The sequence below is a fragment of the Cyprinodon variegatus genome, unplaced genomic scaffold (genome assembly GCF_000732505.1).
Source record: "Cyprinodon variegatus isolate N-32 unplaced genomic scaffold, C_variegatus-1.0 Scaffold551, whole genome shotgun sequence".
In the NCBI taxonomy this organism is placed as follows: domain Eukaryota; kingdom Metazoa; phylum Chordata; class Actinopteri; order Cyprinodontiformes; family Cyprinodontidae; genus Cyprinodon; species Cyprinodon variegatus.
The window spans coordinates 47,545-61,512 of record NW_015151004.1 but is presented as its reverse complement, the minus strand read 5'-3'; the positions used below and the strand labels follow the sequence as shown (position 1 = coordinate 61,512).

At 37.5% G+C, this 13,968-nt stretch overlaps 1 protein-coding gene across 2 annotated transcripts in view; it reads right to left on the bottom strand.

Moving 5' to 3' along the window:
- Positions 1 to 8,335: 8,335 nt before the first annotated feature.
- kcnk13 (potassium channel, two pore domain subfamily K, member 13) overlaps positions 8,336 to 13,968 on the bottom strand; it is a 27,751-nt gene continuing 22,118 nt past the window's right edge. For both annotated transcript variants that reach the window (XM_015391601.1, XM_015391602.1), the window contains one exon: positions 8,336 to 8,820. In XM_015391601.1, coding sequence (XP_015247087.1) covers positions 8,665 to 8,820 — 156 coding nt within the window. In that variant the 3' untranslated portion in view covers positions 8,336 to 8,664. The remainder of the gene's footprint in view (positions 8,821 to 13,968) is intronic.

Sequence of the window (13,968 nt, the reverse complement as noted above, 5' to 3'; positions counted from 1 at the left end):
CTATTCATTTTTTTTCCAGCTGTAGAGAGATGACATCATCATGTCAGGTTTTGATCTTCAGTCTGCTTGTTAGGCTAATCTAATAGATTTTTTCCTAACGCTGTTTCTTATTTCTAATGAGGCAAACAGTAATTCTGTTGCCACAACCAGCGGTTGAATAATGCATCATGTGGCTGCTTGTTAAAACCTGATTAGAAGTTACCATGTGTGGTTAATAACACCGTCACGGGTGAAAACAGCTCCGCCTCATGAGTGCTGCACATCTGGACACTCAGCCTTAAGAAGCATGAAGAAAGCTGCTGAAAGATCCTTCTGTGAATCTGATTTCACTCCTTCTAACAGACCAACCTTCCTCTCATGTGTTGCATATTTTTACACCCTTAATTGATCTACTTCTTTTTTCACTAAAAATACACTTTTGCACTTATACAAGTGAGATAACTATGTTATCTTCCTTCTGTCATGAAATGTTTCTGCAAAAGTACACATTTTGTTGAGTAAATAAAGACGTTTTAGTGTATTTTCTTGAGATTTTGCTGGCATTAAAAGGTCAGGGATGAAGGTTTAGAAAAGTTTAAGACAAGGTAAGGTTACAAAATAATTTTCAAAGCTTTGATTATTTACATAATTCATCATCTGAGAGCAGAGGGTGGCTCTGAGATGCCTGTCCACCTAATCAGATAAGAACAGCATGAATCAGAATCAGCAAAAAGGTAAGTTTGGAGCAACTGAGATTTACATATCAGGTGAGTCGAATTATTTTGCGCACTTATATCAATCTGGCAGTGAAGGAAGAAAACAATTTCTGAAATAAAAACTTCAAGAAATCCTGTTTTCAGTTGTCCGAAAACCATGTAGGGAACATGGCAATGATAAAGGAGTTTTTCTGGTCAAATGAGATAAAAATCCAAACAATTTGGCAAATGTGAAATGGAAGACATGGTGGAAAACATGTGCTAATGCATTGTTTTACCCTGAAAATTCCCACTCTCACTGTGAAACATCATGATTGTCCTAAAGAGGGAAAGTGAGATAAGCAGACATATTTGAAGATGCATGGAGGTCAAAATATGCAAAAATAAAAGGGGCATGAATCTATTTGCAAGGTGCAGTCTTGATGTCTTACCAAGTGTCTGTGGGTCTTTTTCAGATACAGAATTTCCACATTTCATACAAATTTGTTTAATTTAAAGGCATACATTTTTGTTTTCCTGTTAAACCCTTCAGCAACAGGAACCAGTGACTGTAAGGTGCCTCCAGAATATAGCATCAACAAAGAGTCTTTGTATGCCAGTCCGAGTTTCTGCTAGTCCGCATGCATACATACATTTGTGCAGACACAGAAACACAAGCAGAAGCACGCAGGCAATGGTTCAAAGCTATTATTATCTGTGTAGGCAATGCTGTCAGGTTTTCTGACTCCCTGTTGGAATATTCTTATACTGTTCTGTGTGTGTTTGTCTCCATAGTGAAAATAACTGCACATTTCTTTTAGCCGCATGTGTCTTCGTGTTAATGATGTGACTCGCTGAAAGAAAACCCAAAAGAACAAACATTTATGTTTTCAAAGTGAAATAAAATAAATGAAATGCATTTAAGTCTTAATTTCATAAAAACAGTGATTCATCGTGTTGTCAGCTTTCGATAGCATCTCAGAGATAAATCTTTGTATTCTTGTCTTGTTTCTGTTGACTTCATACAAAAATTGAACCATTTTCACTTTGCATTCAAATGAGGATTCGTGTTGGAAATGATTTCTGCTATGATAGAGAAGCTGAAAGAAGAATTGTCAAGGAAAAAAGTCCGGTTGCATCAAAGAAGGCTTTAGAACAGGGGTGTCCAAAATGTTGCCCATGTTTGAAGGCCCTGGAAGGGTTGTGTTTCTCAGTTTAAGAATGGTGCAAATGGGCCTTCTACAGCAAGCTTCAATGCAGCTGAACACTTATTTTTAGCATTTCTATGGTGACATTTTTATGCACACAAACTTATTGTTTTTAAAGGGGCACATTTCTTCTTTAACTAAATAAAAACTGAAACTACTAATATGAATATTTGAATAAAAATATTAATACACATTCATTCAACCTTTTTTTTAAAGTTTATTCTATATGGATGAACTCAATTTTTATTTGTTAAAATATTCAATGAGATATTGCTGAGCTTTTAAAACACATAATCTAAGCTTGTAAAACACTGTTTTAGAAAGAGAGCAGCGGAAACTGAAAAGGACACTTAAAGCCTCAGTCATTCGGGAGAGGCTCAGAGTAGAACGGCTCCTCCTTCACATCGAGGGGAGTCAGAGGAGGTGGCTCGGGCATCTATTTCCGATGTTTCCTGGATGCCTCCCTTGGGAGATTTTCCAAGCACGTCCCACCTGGAGGAGACCCAGGGGATGACCCAGGATGCCATGTAGGGACTATGTCTTTCAGCTGGCCTGGATGCAGGATGTGTCTCTAGAGAGGGAAGTCTTGGAGGCTCTGCTGGAACTGTTGCACCCGCTACTTGGTCCCTGATGAAGCAGAAGACAACTAAAGAGGAGACTTAAAGCCTATGGTAACCACCAATGCAGAGCTTGCTCAATGTTGGCAGCGGGCGAGTGTCAAGTTTATCTGTAAGCAGACTGAGGCCAACAATGTTGGACAATGTTCATTGTGATAAGAACAAAATCCATTGTCCAGTAAGTAAATTGTTCACACCGTGGGTTCTGTATCTTTCCAACACTAAATAATGCTGATATAATCCACTTTTGGGTTTAATACAATTTTTTGTTCCCATTACTATTTACTACACTACAGACATATTTAGAAACTTTTTACATTCACATGCACCTGAAACATTTCCTGTGGATGTGCAAAGCTAATCCTCTGTCTGATGATCTCCATCCCACTGATCACGGCGCATGTCTGTGCTGTTGAAAGCATAGTTTTAAGTAAAAGCCTTAGCAACCATTTACTATAGATTTTCAGTACCAATATCTGATGCATGTTTTATTAAAAGCCTGCATTTTTGATTCAAGTATTTTCAAAAATACTTTCAGAAATTCTGTTAGTAACGCTGAAACTAATATTTTACTCCTAATGCATGTAGCATGCATTAAACAGTGTTTAGTTCAGTAAAAGTTTAAATGTTGTCTCCATTGATATAGATATATATTATAATATATATTATATTATATATTTTAGGGCTTTTGTGAATTTAGTTCTTGTTTTTAACAATCAATAAAGTGTTATATTGTGTCAGAAACCTGCCAAAAAAGAACAAATTAAATAAATCAGACCTCTAGAAAGAAATACAATTAAGTTAAAGCTTTATCCAATGATCCAAATTACACTGATTAATCGTCGTATATATCTGTTTCAGGGATCATCATACTAGCCTCAAACCTAATGTTTGAGGCTAGTATGACATCCAAATAGTTGTTATTGTTTGGATATTCTACCATCTCCTTCTGTCCTCTGGAAATCAGAAGCACTTTCAGTTCAAGGCTCAGCTGGCAAAGTGAGAGGTGGAGCGAGAAAGGTTTTTACCCAGTAATTTCTGCCTCCTCACACATGCACATCCAAGCAGGGAGACACCTACACTATCTCTTTCAAGCCTGATTCTGTCAACAATTCATTTTTTTCCATTTTTGCCGTCACTGACATGTTATTAACAATCTCATCAATTGGGCTTTCTGCACTTACTGTGAATCCACTAAGGTGGAAAAAAAGAGCATAAAAGCAAACTAAACGGATAATAAGCTCTGCTTGTTTCACTCTATATATCAGTATCGACCATCTGTGACTCTGGACTAAATGGGGAATGAAAACGTCCTCAGGTTTGCATTTGTATGCAGATAATGTGCTTTTTACCCAAACTAAACATCATTCTGCTGGATGGATTATATTTTAGCATTGTAACGACAGGTCATAACAACCTGAAGGGGTTTGACAGCGCACTTTTCACACCTCAGACGGCTGCTATTACTTTCCCTGAAAGTTATATCGGGGAACTCGTTAATCTTTTCACAACAGCTTGCCATTAAAAATAAAACAGGGAAAATGTGACTTTTGTTAAAAACCCTTAGGGTTTATTCTTAAGATGCTTTTAGAGAGAATTTACCATCTCTTTCTTGAAATGAATGAAGACAAAGACCATTAGATGAAGTGCAAAATCACCCTTCAATATTTGTCTGATTGGTATATTGTCAGCAGATAATAAATAAATTCAACTTTATTGATCTCACAATGGAGAAATTAACTCTGTGTATTTAACCCATCACCTTGGGGAGCAGTAGGCTTTCATTGTGTGGTGCCCTGGGAGCAGTGGGAGGTTAAGTGTCTTGCTCAGAGACCCAGAGTGGCAGTCTGTGGGAGTGGGGCTTGAACTCAAAACCCAAGGGTTCCAACCTCTATGCCCTAACCACTAGGCAGCCACTCCCTATGACACTATATTCCAGGTTTCTAGGCTTCCCTATCGTTTTACAGATAATACATAATAAAATGACCCACTATTTAGGAGTTTCTTAGGGGTCTCAAGTATACATAAATATGTAACAAAGGTCCTTATTACATCCATATGTAAAAGCTCTGGGTCTTTGCTGCTAAAACTAATAAAAAAACAACACATTTATGCATAGATATTAAAAACAATGTGCTTCCCTGATTAGTGTCCTTTGGAAATGCTCTCTGTAAAAAAATAATAATTTTGACAATATAAACAGGCATATCCCTTTTGCCCCTGTTGTTTTGTAATTATTTGACTCACTTTCAATTAAAGCAATTAAAGTACCCATGTGCTGCCATTGACCAGTTTAATGCAACCACAAAATAAACTTTTAAAAGAACTGCTTTTTGTTCTTTAATGTATTCTATAGTTAGATTCTGAAGAGTCTCTGAGGTTAATACTAACCTGCTGCATAAGGTTTGCATGCAGGAATCTGTTGTTAGAAGCTGAAGTTATGATCCATAGCTTCTGAATTATTCACTTGTTTAACTGTGGAATTTGTAGCCCATTAATGAGAAAGTAGCTTCAGAGTATTTTTCTTTTTCAGCATAAAGCAGCTGTGAGTTAATATTTCAACTGCATTGTGGGTTTGATCAACTTAGATCCCACAGAAAGAGAACAAAAAAAAAAACAAAAACAAAAAAAAAGCACATGCAATTAATATCAAGTGCACAAAGGTGTGCACATCACCCTATTTAAGTTAGGATTTTGAGTGGTCTACAAGCTGTCACCATGGAGAGTTTGGGAGAGCGGAGGGGATTTCCAAATTCCAAAAACAGCTGTAATTTGCAACAGCACTTCTCACAGATGGCAGGTTTGATTGGAATGAGGAGAGGATGCAGGCAGAAGGGAATGGCGAGGACCCTCTCAGACTGTGTAAAAAACAACAACAATTACGTGACATCGAGGCAGAAACATGGTGGAGAAGCTTCTGGAATCTGGATCATTCCATCTATTAAAATTGATCCAAAGTTTCATGTGTCAGTCAGAAATTTCCATCGCATCAACTTTCTAGACGCCCCGAATGCTGAAAATCATTTTTTTTTCATGAATAGAGAAAATCAGTTCTTTTTTAAAGACAATATTACAGTCAGTGTGTAGTTGCATGTCAGCCATGTTTCCAATGGCGATGAACTTCCAGCCTGCTCCTGACAGTGAATGGGTTTGAGAAGATCCTGAAAGTACTTCTCTAAATACATTTTTTTCTCGATAACGAGAGAAAGAATATTAACTTGTGTCATCTCCATGACTGACAATACCTTATGTGATGTTGCTAGCATGTTTCTTAAATTTGCTTATGATTGGCTAATAAGGCCCTGCTTACTCCTTTACCCCAAAGCAGTCTGCTTTTGTGACATGCATCAAGAAAGTTAAACCAAAACCAGATATTTTCTGTACGAGGCAACTATCATCAACTGACAATATGTTTTGTTTGCATTACACTGCTAGTTTTATTACCTTTGTTGAATTTTGGTGTAAAGTTGCTGCAAAAGTTGTCTTTTTTTCTTTTCTCCAGTTCAAACAAGCACACCAGAAAACCTTGTTTCTAATGTAAAGCAAGGAGCTTTGTACAGAAATACAGGGAGTACAGAAACTGGAGGCCTCAGACAACAGCTTCCTGTTTTATTGATTAAAAGTTAATCACTTAAAGGTATAGAGGACAATCTTTTATTTCCGGGTGGATCATCTAAATAAGTGGTCCTCCTAAATGTCAATCATTCTGGTGATATGTTTACGTAAGGCCGTGCTACGTGCTCGTCCCGTTAGCTATATTTTCTGCACAAGTGAACTTTCAGGAGTATATGTGCTTTTAAAATGGCCGAGGGTCATAACAGAAAATGTGTCTACGAAATGTATAGGAAAAGAAAGGCCTCAGAAGAGGCAGATATATCCCAGAATGCTTTGCACTGTGAGGTCTCATTGGGCGTTTCTCAATATGCGTTCTTGAGCGTTCTCGTGTGCTCGTGTACTCGTGGCACGTCATCAGCCTCAGCCCGAGTACCCTTCCAATTCTCAAGAACGCCAGATCGAGAACGCATAAAATCCCCGGATGTTGTTCTCACCCCGCCCTCTTTATCGAGCATGCATCAGAACGCATGAACGCCAGATCGAGAACGCATAAAATCCCCGGATGTTGTTCTCACCCCGCCCTCTTTATCGAGCATGCATCAGAACGCATGAACGCCAGATCGAGAACGCATAAAATCCCCGGATGTTGTTCTCACCCCGCCCTCTTTATCGAGCATGCATCAGAGCAGACTTGTGCGTTCTTCAGACTGACCGCTTCCCCAGAATGCCCCGCGGCCGCAGCTTGATTCGAGACAGCGCTCACAGTGTTAAGTTAAACATTCCCTTTTCTGCTGCTGTTGTTCTTCAAAAGTACGTTTTGAAATCGTTTGAGGCGATAACATTATACATTTAAGCCTCCCTGTGTGGTCTGTTTACAGAGTTAGTGCGAAATTTAAAAAAAAAGTCCAACATTGAGCGGACCAGAGTGACCAGCAGACCTCCGAGGGTAACCGCAGCCAGGGCTAAATTTACCCCGTCTGTAGTGCACTTCTCTCGGTCTAGTTATGTGTGAACTACCGCTCGTTCTGATGGCGGTTTTTTGCGGTTCGGTAATTTTTTTAAATGTTTTTTAAGCTTTAGAAATTAAAAATATTGTTTTCAAAATGTTTTGTGTAGGGAATAAATAGTTTTGACTGTTAAAGAAATGCTAAACAACGTTGCATGTGATGACGTCACGAGTACACTTCTGCTCCAATACACATACGTGCTTGCGTGCTCGCGTTCTCGTCAAGTCCGATCTTCCTGCGTTCTCGCCAAGAACGGACTTGACGAGAATGCGAGTACGTACTCGCGTTCTCGTGAATTGAGAAACGCCCATTGTGGGATTTGCTGTCACAGTGGCCCACTGTTGCCATAGGCTGTTGCTACCCGACAGAGGCGACTAATAAGAAAGATGGGGCAGGCACTGCGCGGTGGAAGAGGAGTTACGTGACCAGCGGGGAGCAAAAAGCTGTGATCATCTGTCTGAATGGTAAGTTAACTGAGTTCACTATAAAATCCACTATATATTCCCCAATATATAGTGACTGAGGGATTTAGGGGTTAGAACGGACGTTCAGGCACAGCAAGCTTGTATGAGCTATGAGAACAGCAACTTTAAAACAGGACGTGCATGAGGAGAAATGGGCTTGTGCATGCTCTCGCACGCGTTTAATAGGCGTGCCCTTTCCGGAGTGGGTACAGGGTTGTGGATGTTAATTTTTTTTTAAAGTAGAGAGGGTGGGTCTTTTAAGAAAAAAACATTACAATCCTCCACAATGCCTTTAATGAAAGATTAAGCATTAAGATAAAAATCCCCAAATTAGACAGCATCTTTAGATATCCTTTTTAAGAGTAATCTGAATAACCCAGGCACATATATGCAATCAGCTTCTCGAAACACGATGACTGAAATGGACTTTTGAGACATGAGGCAAAATAAAAAAAGTTTATTGTATCCATTAATATCTAAATTCTGTCTTTATTCCTGCTGATTGACTTGTAAGCATTTAAAAATGATGAATAACTCTCATTAGGGAATATTCTTGCTGTTCTAATTTGTTTATAAAAATTCTTTAATTGTGTTGACAGAGGTTTGATAGATTTTTTTAGAGGTTGATGGACATAATCTGCCTAGTTTTGTGGATTAAAATAGTTTACAGTAGCTTAGCAACACTACAACTATATTTGGTATAAAAATTAGCAGTCCTTCTCGTTTCCCAAATATCTGAGCAGATTTTATGTGGTGAACATTATTAGACACACACCCAGGAGCTTTATTAAAGCTATTTTCTCTCATTTCTACACTGCACAGTTACAGCTGTGAAACAGACTTGGATCGAGTCATAAAACAACAACACTGCTGAGGATTGCAGATGAGTGGAAGTTGCATTTAGGTGTGAAGAAGCTCAGAAACGGGGCTCTAGGCAGGCATTTTTATTTATCACCATGGAAACTGGGTTCATCATCAGGGAGCATTCCAGAACTCCGGTTCGGTTGAAAGACTTCGGCAAACTGTCACAGAGTCATCTTCCTGAGAGGAAAGCGGACTGAGATGGAGGGTCACTATCAGTGTCAGTTAGCCCACACTCGCCTCAAACTCTTCTCTGCATCTTTTAAAAATCTGCCCCCTTATCTGTCCACGCTGGTCTCTGCCAGCCGGTTGTTCATGATGCCCAGGGCGCCCACCCCTCCCGAGAAGCCGTTCTGATGCGAGCAGGAGCCGGACTGCCGAGGATGTCCAACAGCCATCTCTGAGAGCTGCTTCTGCATGATGGCCAAGTTGACCTGCAGGAAGAGAAAGGAGTCAGAGCATGAGAAGAAAGTTTGCCACCTATATCTAGAGGCAGCGTATCATCCATCCTGTTAAACCTGCAAAGGTAGATGAAATTAAAGTGTCGGCAGCTAGAACATCTTGTTCTCACAGGAGAGATATAACACAAGCAGAAAATATCTTTACATTGCTAAGGTGGGATGATATAACTAGAAAAGGAGAGAAGTACTGACAAGTGTGACTGAAGGAAATCAGATGATTTCCTCCAGCAAAGCAACTTTTTTGTGACATTTCTCAGTTTCTGAAGCCTTGCATTGAAAAGATCAATGCTGCTGTTTCTTTTTTGCAATAATGATAACAGTAGCAAGCAGGATTTCCACAGTGGGAATATTTTTAATTTGTATTCAACCTGATATTTATTTATTTTTTTGTTATGGTTAAAATATATCCCAGAGAGCTGTGTGACATTTGCTGCAGATGCTCAGGCTCTGCTTGAAATTTCCATATAAAAGGTGACTATATTTGGGCTTTTTCTTCTTTAGTTGAAAAAGTGAGTCTACTCCTTGATTAATGGTATAGTGGAGGGTGTTCTTTTTCTGGGTGGATCATCTAAATAAGTGGTCCTCCTAATTGTCAATCATTCTGGTGATATGTTTACGTAAGGCCGTCCTACGTGCTCGTCCACGTTTTCACTTAATGGTGGTGAGTCTGATGTAGTGGAAAAATTGCAAATCTTCTTTTGGAAAGTAAGCTTCTTTGCAAACAGCAACTTTTAAACAGAGCGTGTGTGAGGAGAAATGGGCTTGTGCATGCTCTCTCACGCATTTAATAGGCGTTCCCTCTTTGCAGCAGGTACGGTGTTGCATGTGCATTTTTTTTTTAACTGGAGAGGGCGGGTCTTTTACAACATTTGCAAAAATTCTCCACTATATATTTAAGATAGTTTTATATGCACGGAAGTGTTAAAGAATAAATACTCCTTAAATTTGTTTTCACATAATGTCTCATTAAAAGGACAAACTCTACGAGCATTTGTGGTGATAGTATGTTAAAGGCAAACACAAACTAGAGAACAATTGTGCAGTAGTAGAAAAACAGTGAATTATTTTCCTTTTTATTTATTTATTTTCTTTTTATACATTTTTTTTTAAATCAAAAAAATGTGAAGGGGCTGCACAGTGACACGTTTTTTTGGGTTTTTTTTTTAGCACTGTTGCCTTGCATCATTGAGGTTTGAGTTCAATTCCTGACTCTAGGTCTTTCCTCATATATTTTGCCTGTTTTCGTACATTCGTGAGTTTTTCTCCAGATTCTCTGGCTTCCTCCCACAGTCCAAAAAACACGACTGTTAGGTTAATCAGCTTCTCCAAATTTTCTTCAGGTGTGGAAACACAGCTTAGGGAGAAAGCTGTGGAAAAGTTTGAAACAAGGTACATTGGAAACTAAATAGGAATTCAATCATTTTGGGCTTGGAGGAGAGATCATTAATTAGAAAAGCTTCGATAGGGCCATTGTAACACTGGAGGAGTTGCAAATATACGCTAATACTTTTTGATGACACAAAACTGCCCTTTAGTAGCAAAAATAAAATTCAGACTTGAATGAAAACCATGACTCCTGTCTGCATTTTGAAACAGCAACACAAAGAGGAAGGTGTTCTGGTGCCTTTGGTAGAAAAAAGTACGCAACTTTTATACACAAAGGCTTAGACTTTATATATTTACTTTGGAGTGACAGTTACATTTATGGGAGTAAGTAATACATCAATAATGAATAACTTAATGGTAATGTTTTATACATAGAAGAGCTCATACTATATTGTTATGTGTATCTGTGTGTATGTTATACATGTATACAAGTTGTATTGTGTGTTTGTGTACTTCTGTTTTTGGCTTCATTGTTACACAGCTTTGATGTAATATCTGTTAAAAAATGTTAAGACCCCCATAGCTACTGCTATTCTATAAATAAATAAACTATAATCTATAAATAAAAAATAAACTATAAATAAAATAAATAAACAAATAAACATGGAAATAAGGAGATATTTCGTCAGCGCACAAAACCATTAGATGTGCAAAACCTTGCATAGACATATAACTGTGCACCTATCTTAAATACATCCTAATTTAGCACAGCTGCAGGCTCCCCTTGGACAGCCCTTTCGCCTCCAAATAAATATGTAACCTGTTAGAGTTCTTGTTCTGCTATGTTTTTCTTTTGGATGTTCAGGTTTGCTTTGCTCCTTGTTTTCTAGTTTTTTATGGTTTAATTCTTAGTTTATTGTGTTCTTTGGTTTTTTCTCAGTTACTGTCTAAGTCTTGGTTCTGTTATGTTTTCTTTTGAGTGTTCAGTTTTGCTTTACTCCTTGTTTTCTGGTTTTAGTGGTTTTATTTTTATTTTGCTGTGTTTTCTGGTTAATTCTTAGTTACTGTTTCAGTCTTGGCTCTATTATGTTTTTCTTTTTTCAGTTTTACTTTGCTCCATGTTTTATAGTCTTAGTGGTCTAATTCTTACTTTGTTGTGTTTCTGGTTATTTTCAGTTTTCTAGGTTTTTATTTGTTGCCCTCTGCTGCCCTGTTGTGTTCTTTTTTTTCCCTAGCTCCTTTTATGTTCTGTTCTGCTCTGTGCACACCTGTTCCCAAGCTGCTCGTTAGTCCTCTCTTTGTCTCAGCCTCCTTAAATACTCTCTCTGTTCTGTTCTTCTTTGCTGGGTCCTCGTCAAACTTCCTCCAACTCCGTTTCTCTGAGCCTTCCTCCTTGTTATTTTGATCCCCCTGATGTCTCAATGTTTTCTGGTAAGTTTTGACTAGTTTTCATGTTTTGATTTTTTGGACTCCTGGTTTCATGTTAGTTTGGACTCTGTTTTCGTTTTTGGATTACCTGCCTCCGTTTTCAGTATTCTCTTTATTAAATCCTCAAGAAATTCACCTCTGCCCTCTGCTTTTGGGTCAACAAACCATAACCAAATCATGGCACAACCTGGAAGGTATTTTGTACTACTTTACTTTTTTAACTATTGCATCTATCTATTGCAAGGGTATTAAAAAAAAAAAAAAAAAACTGCAGCAGTACAATTTCTGCGCACTGGACATACTGAGTTATTGAAGTTAACATGTCTTGGCTGATTAAGGGTAAATTGCCTAAAGTAGCACCCGGGACATAGGATCTAAAATGTGGCTGTTCAATTTCAATGTGCTGATATAGCTCAGGAATGACCAAATCACCTAACCTGTTATTCCACTCCATTTGAAATGCTGCTGCAGCAAAGGAAGCTCTAAATGGTAAAAACTTTGAAAGAATGTAAGCAAAAGCAACGCATGATTCCTTCTGTAACACTGAGATTAGCTCTGTTTAGAGAGCTTCAAAATAATTTCCCTGGATAATCTAAAGCTAATAAGTCACACATCACCATGTCCAGGCAAGGTAGTACAGTTAAAATAAATATGGTTCTATTTCATCCTTCAAGTTTAAACCACAGAAGCTCAAACTAATAAAAAAAACTCAGGATTACTTTCTTTCATTTTTTTTTTTTTTTTTTTTTGGTTGGCTATTGATGATTCAAAGGTTTGCATTGTTACCTCACTTTTTCCTGCTACATTCATCTTCTACACATCTAGAGTTGTGTGTAAAACATTGCTTGGACATGAAGCCCCTGTATGACTTAATTTAGTTTAAAATTAAACCTTCTTTTCAAAATGAAAAACACCACATATAGAGCTGAACTAAGACTGCTTATAACACTGAACAAACCCTTCACACCGGAAAACATGACTGCGTTATACTGTTTGAATCCTGGAAAAGAATTGAAATATACTTTAAGGGTAGTGATGTGACTACATGTGTAAAAGATCTCTTTGCAAGGCTTACGAGCAGATAATGGAAAAGGTGATGACAGATGTGAACTGGCTGTTATAAGAACCTAAAACACTGAAGAAAACTTGCTTTTTAAATGGATGCGTTCAGAGAACAGTAACATTAAATAAAAATGATCTGGACAAGCCCAAGTCTGACCCCTCCAGATTCAATGCACATGCATCTTTTACATAAGAAAGAATAATATATTTAATTTGCTTTAATGCATATGTCAAATATAATCACACTGAAACCTTAAGAGTCTCTTATCTCCATTAAGTATAGAGGATCTTCTTGTATTTCTACACTGATGGACTAACAGTACCGCCTCTCAATATAATGCAGGAGACTGGGGTCAAAGAGACACCTAAGTTGACTTTATAAAACCAAACACCACTACTCTGGATAATTATTCCTCCATTATGACTGCATAGGAAAGATTTGTATTACCTAAGCATACATATAAAAAATGCAGCCACATTTCATGTTATTAGACACAATAAAGAAACAATTTAAATAGTCAAAGGATCCCTTAAAATATTTATGCAGATATGACCTGTTTTTTTGTTTTATATTCTTTTAAAATAGCCAAATGGAAACACTGTTACATCCCAAAGATGGATACAAGTTTTTTTTTTTTCACCTAAGTAAATTGTTTTAGGCTCCGCCTCTAAGATATAAGAGCTAGTTTATTCTTTTATCTTATAAAATGAAGTCTTCATGCCAGAGTAACGTTAACATTAAAACATATTATAAGCTAGAAATCTGCACCAGATGGAAAGCAATTTTTTTTTTATTGTTTTCTTATACAGTCTGATATTGATCCTGTCCTGCTGTTAAATGAATTAACCTTAGAGCTAAAAAATTACAACATCAGGTGTGACATAAACATTGTTGGAAAAAAAAAAAAGGTATCATGCTAACACAAATTGAAATCACCACTAGCTGTTGTGTGTGCTCTGCATGATTTAACCTGCGTTATCATAGAACTGAACTGACTAGATATCTTATAGATATATAAGTGTTTTGCCAGGTAGGATATCAATAGAAAAAAAGGACTGGAATGAATCATTTATACAATATCTACTCCAACTAATTAGTCAACATTGGGGCTGGAATCCGATTCGGGTATGATATTGGTACGTCTCAAGGTATTTCATTCAGAGAAGAGCACAAACAATAATTTTATATGCAAGGAGTGTTAGGGAGGACACTCAAATTGTATATGAATCAAAGTGGGACTTAGGATAAACAGGTATATATATATATATATATATATATATATATATATATATATATATATATAT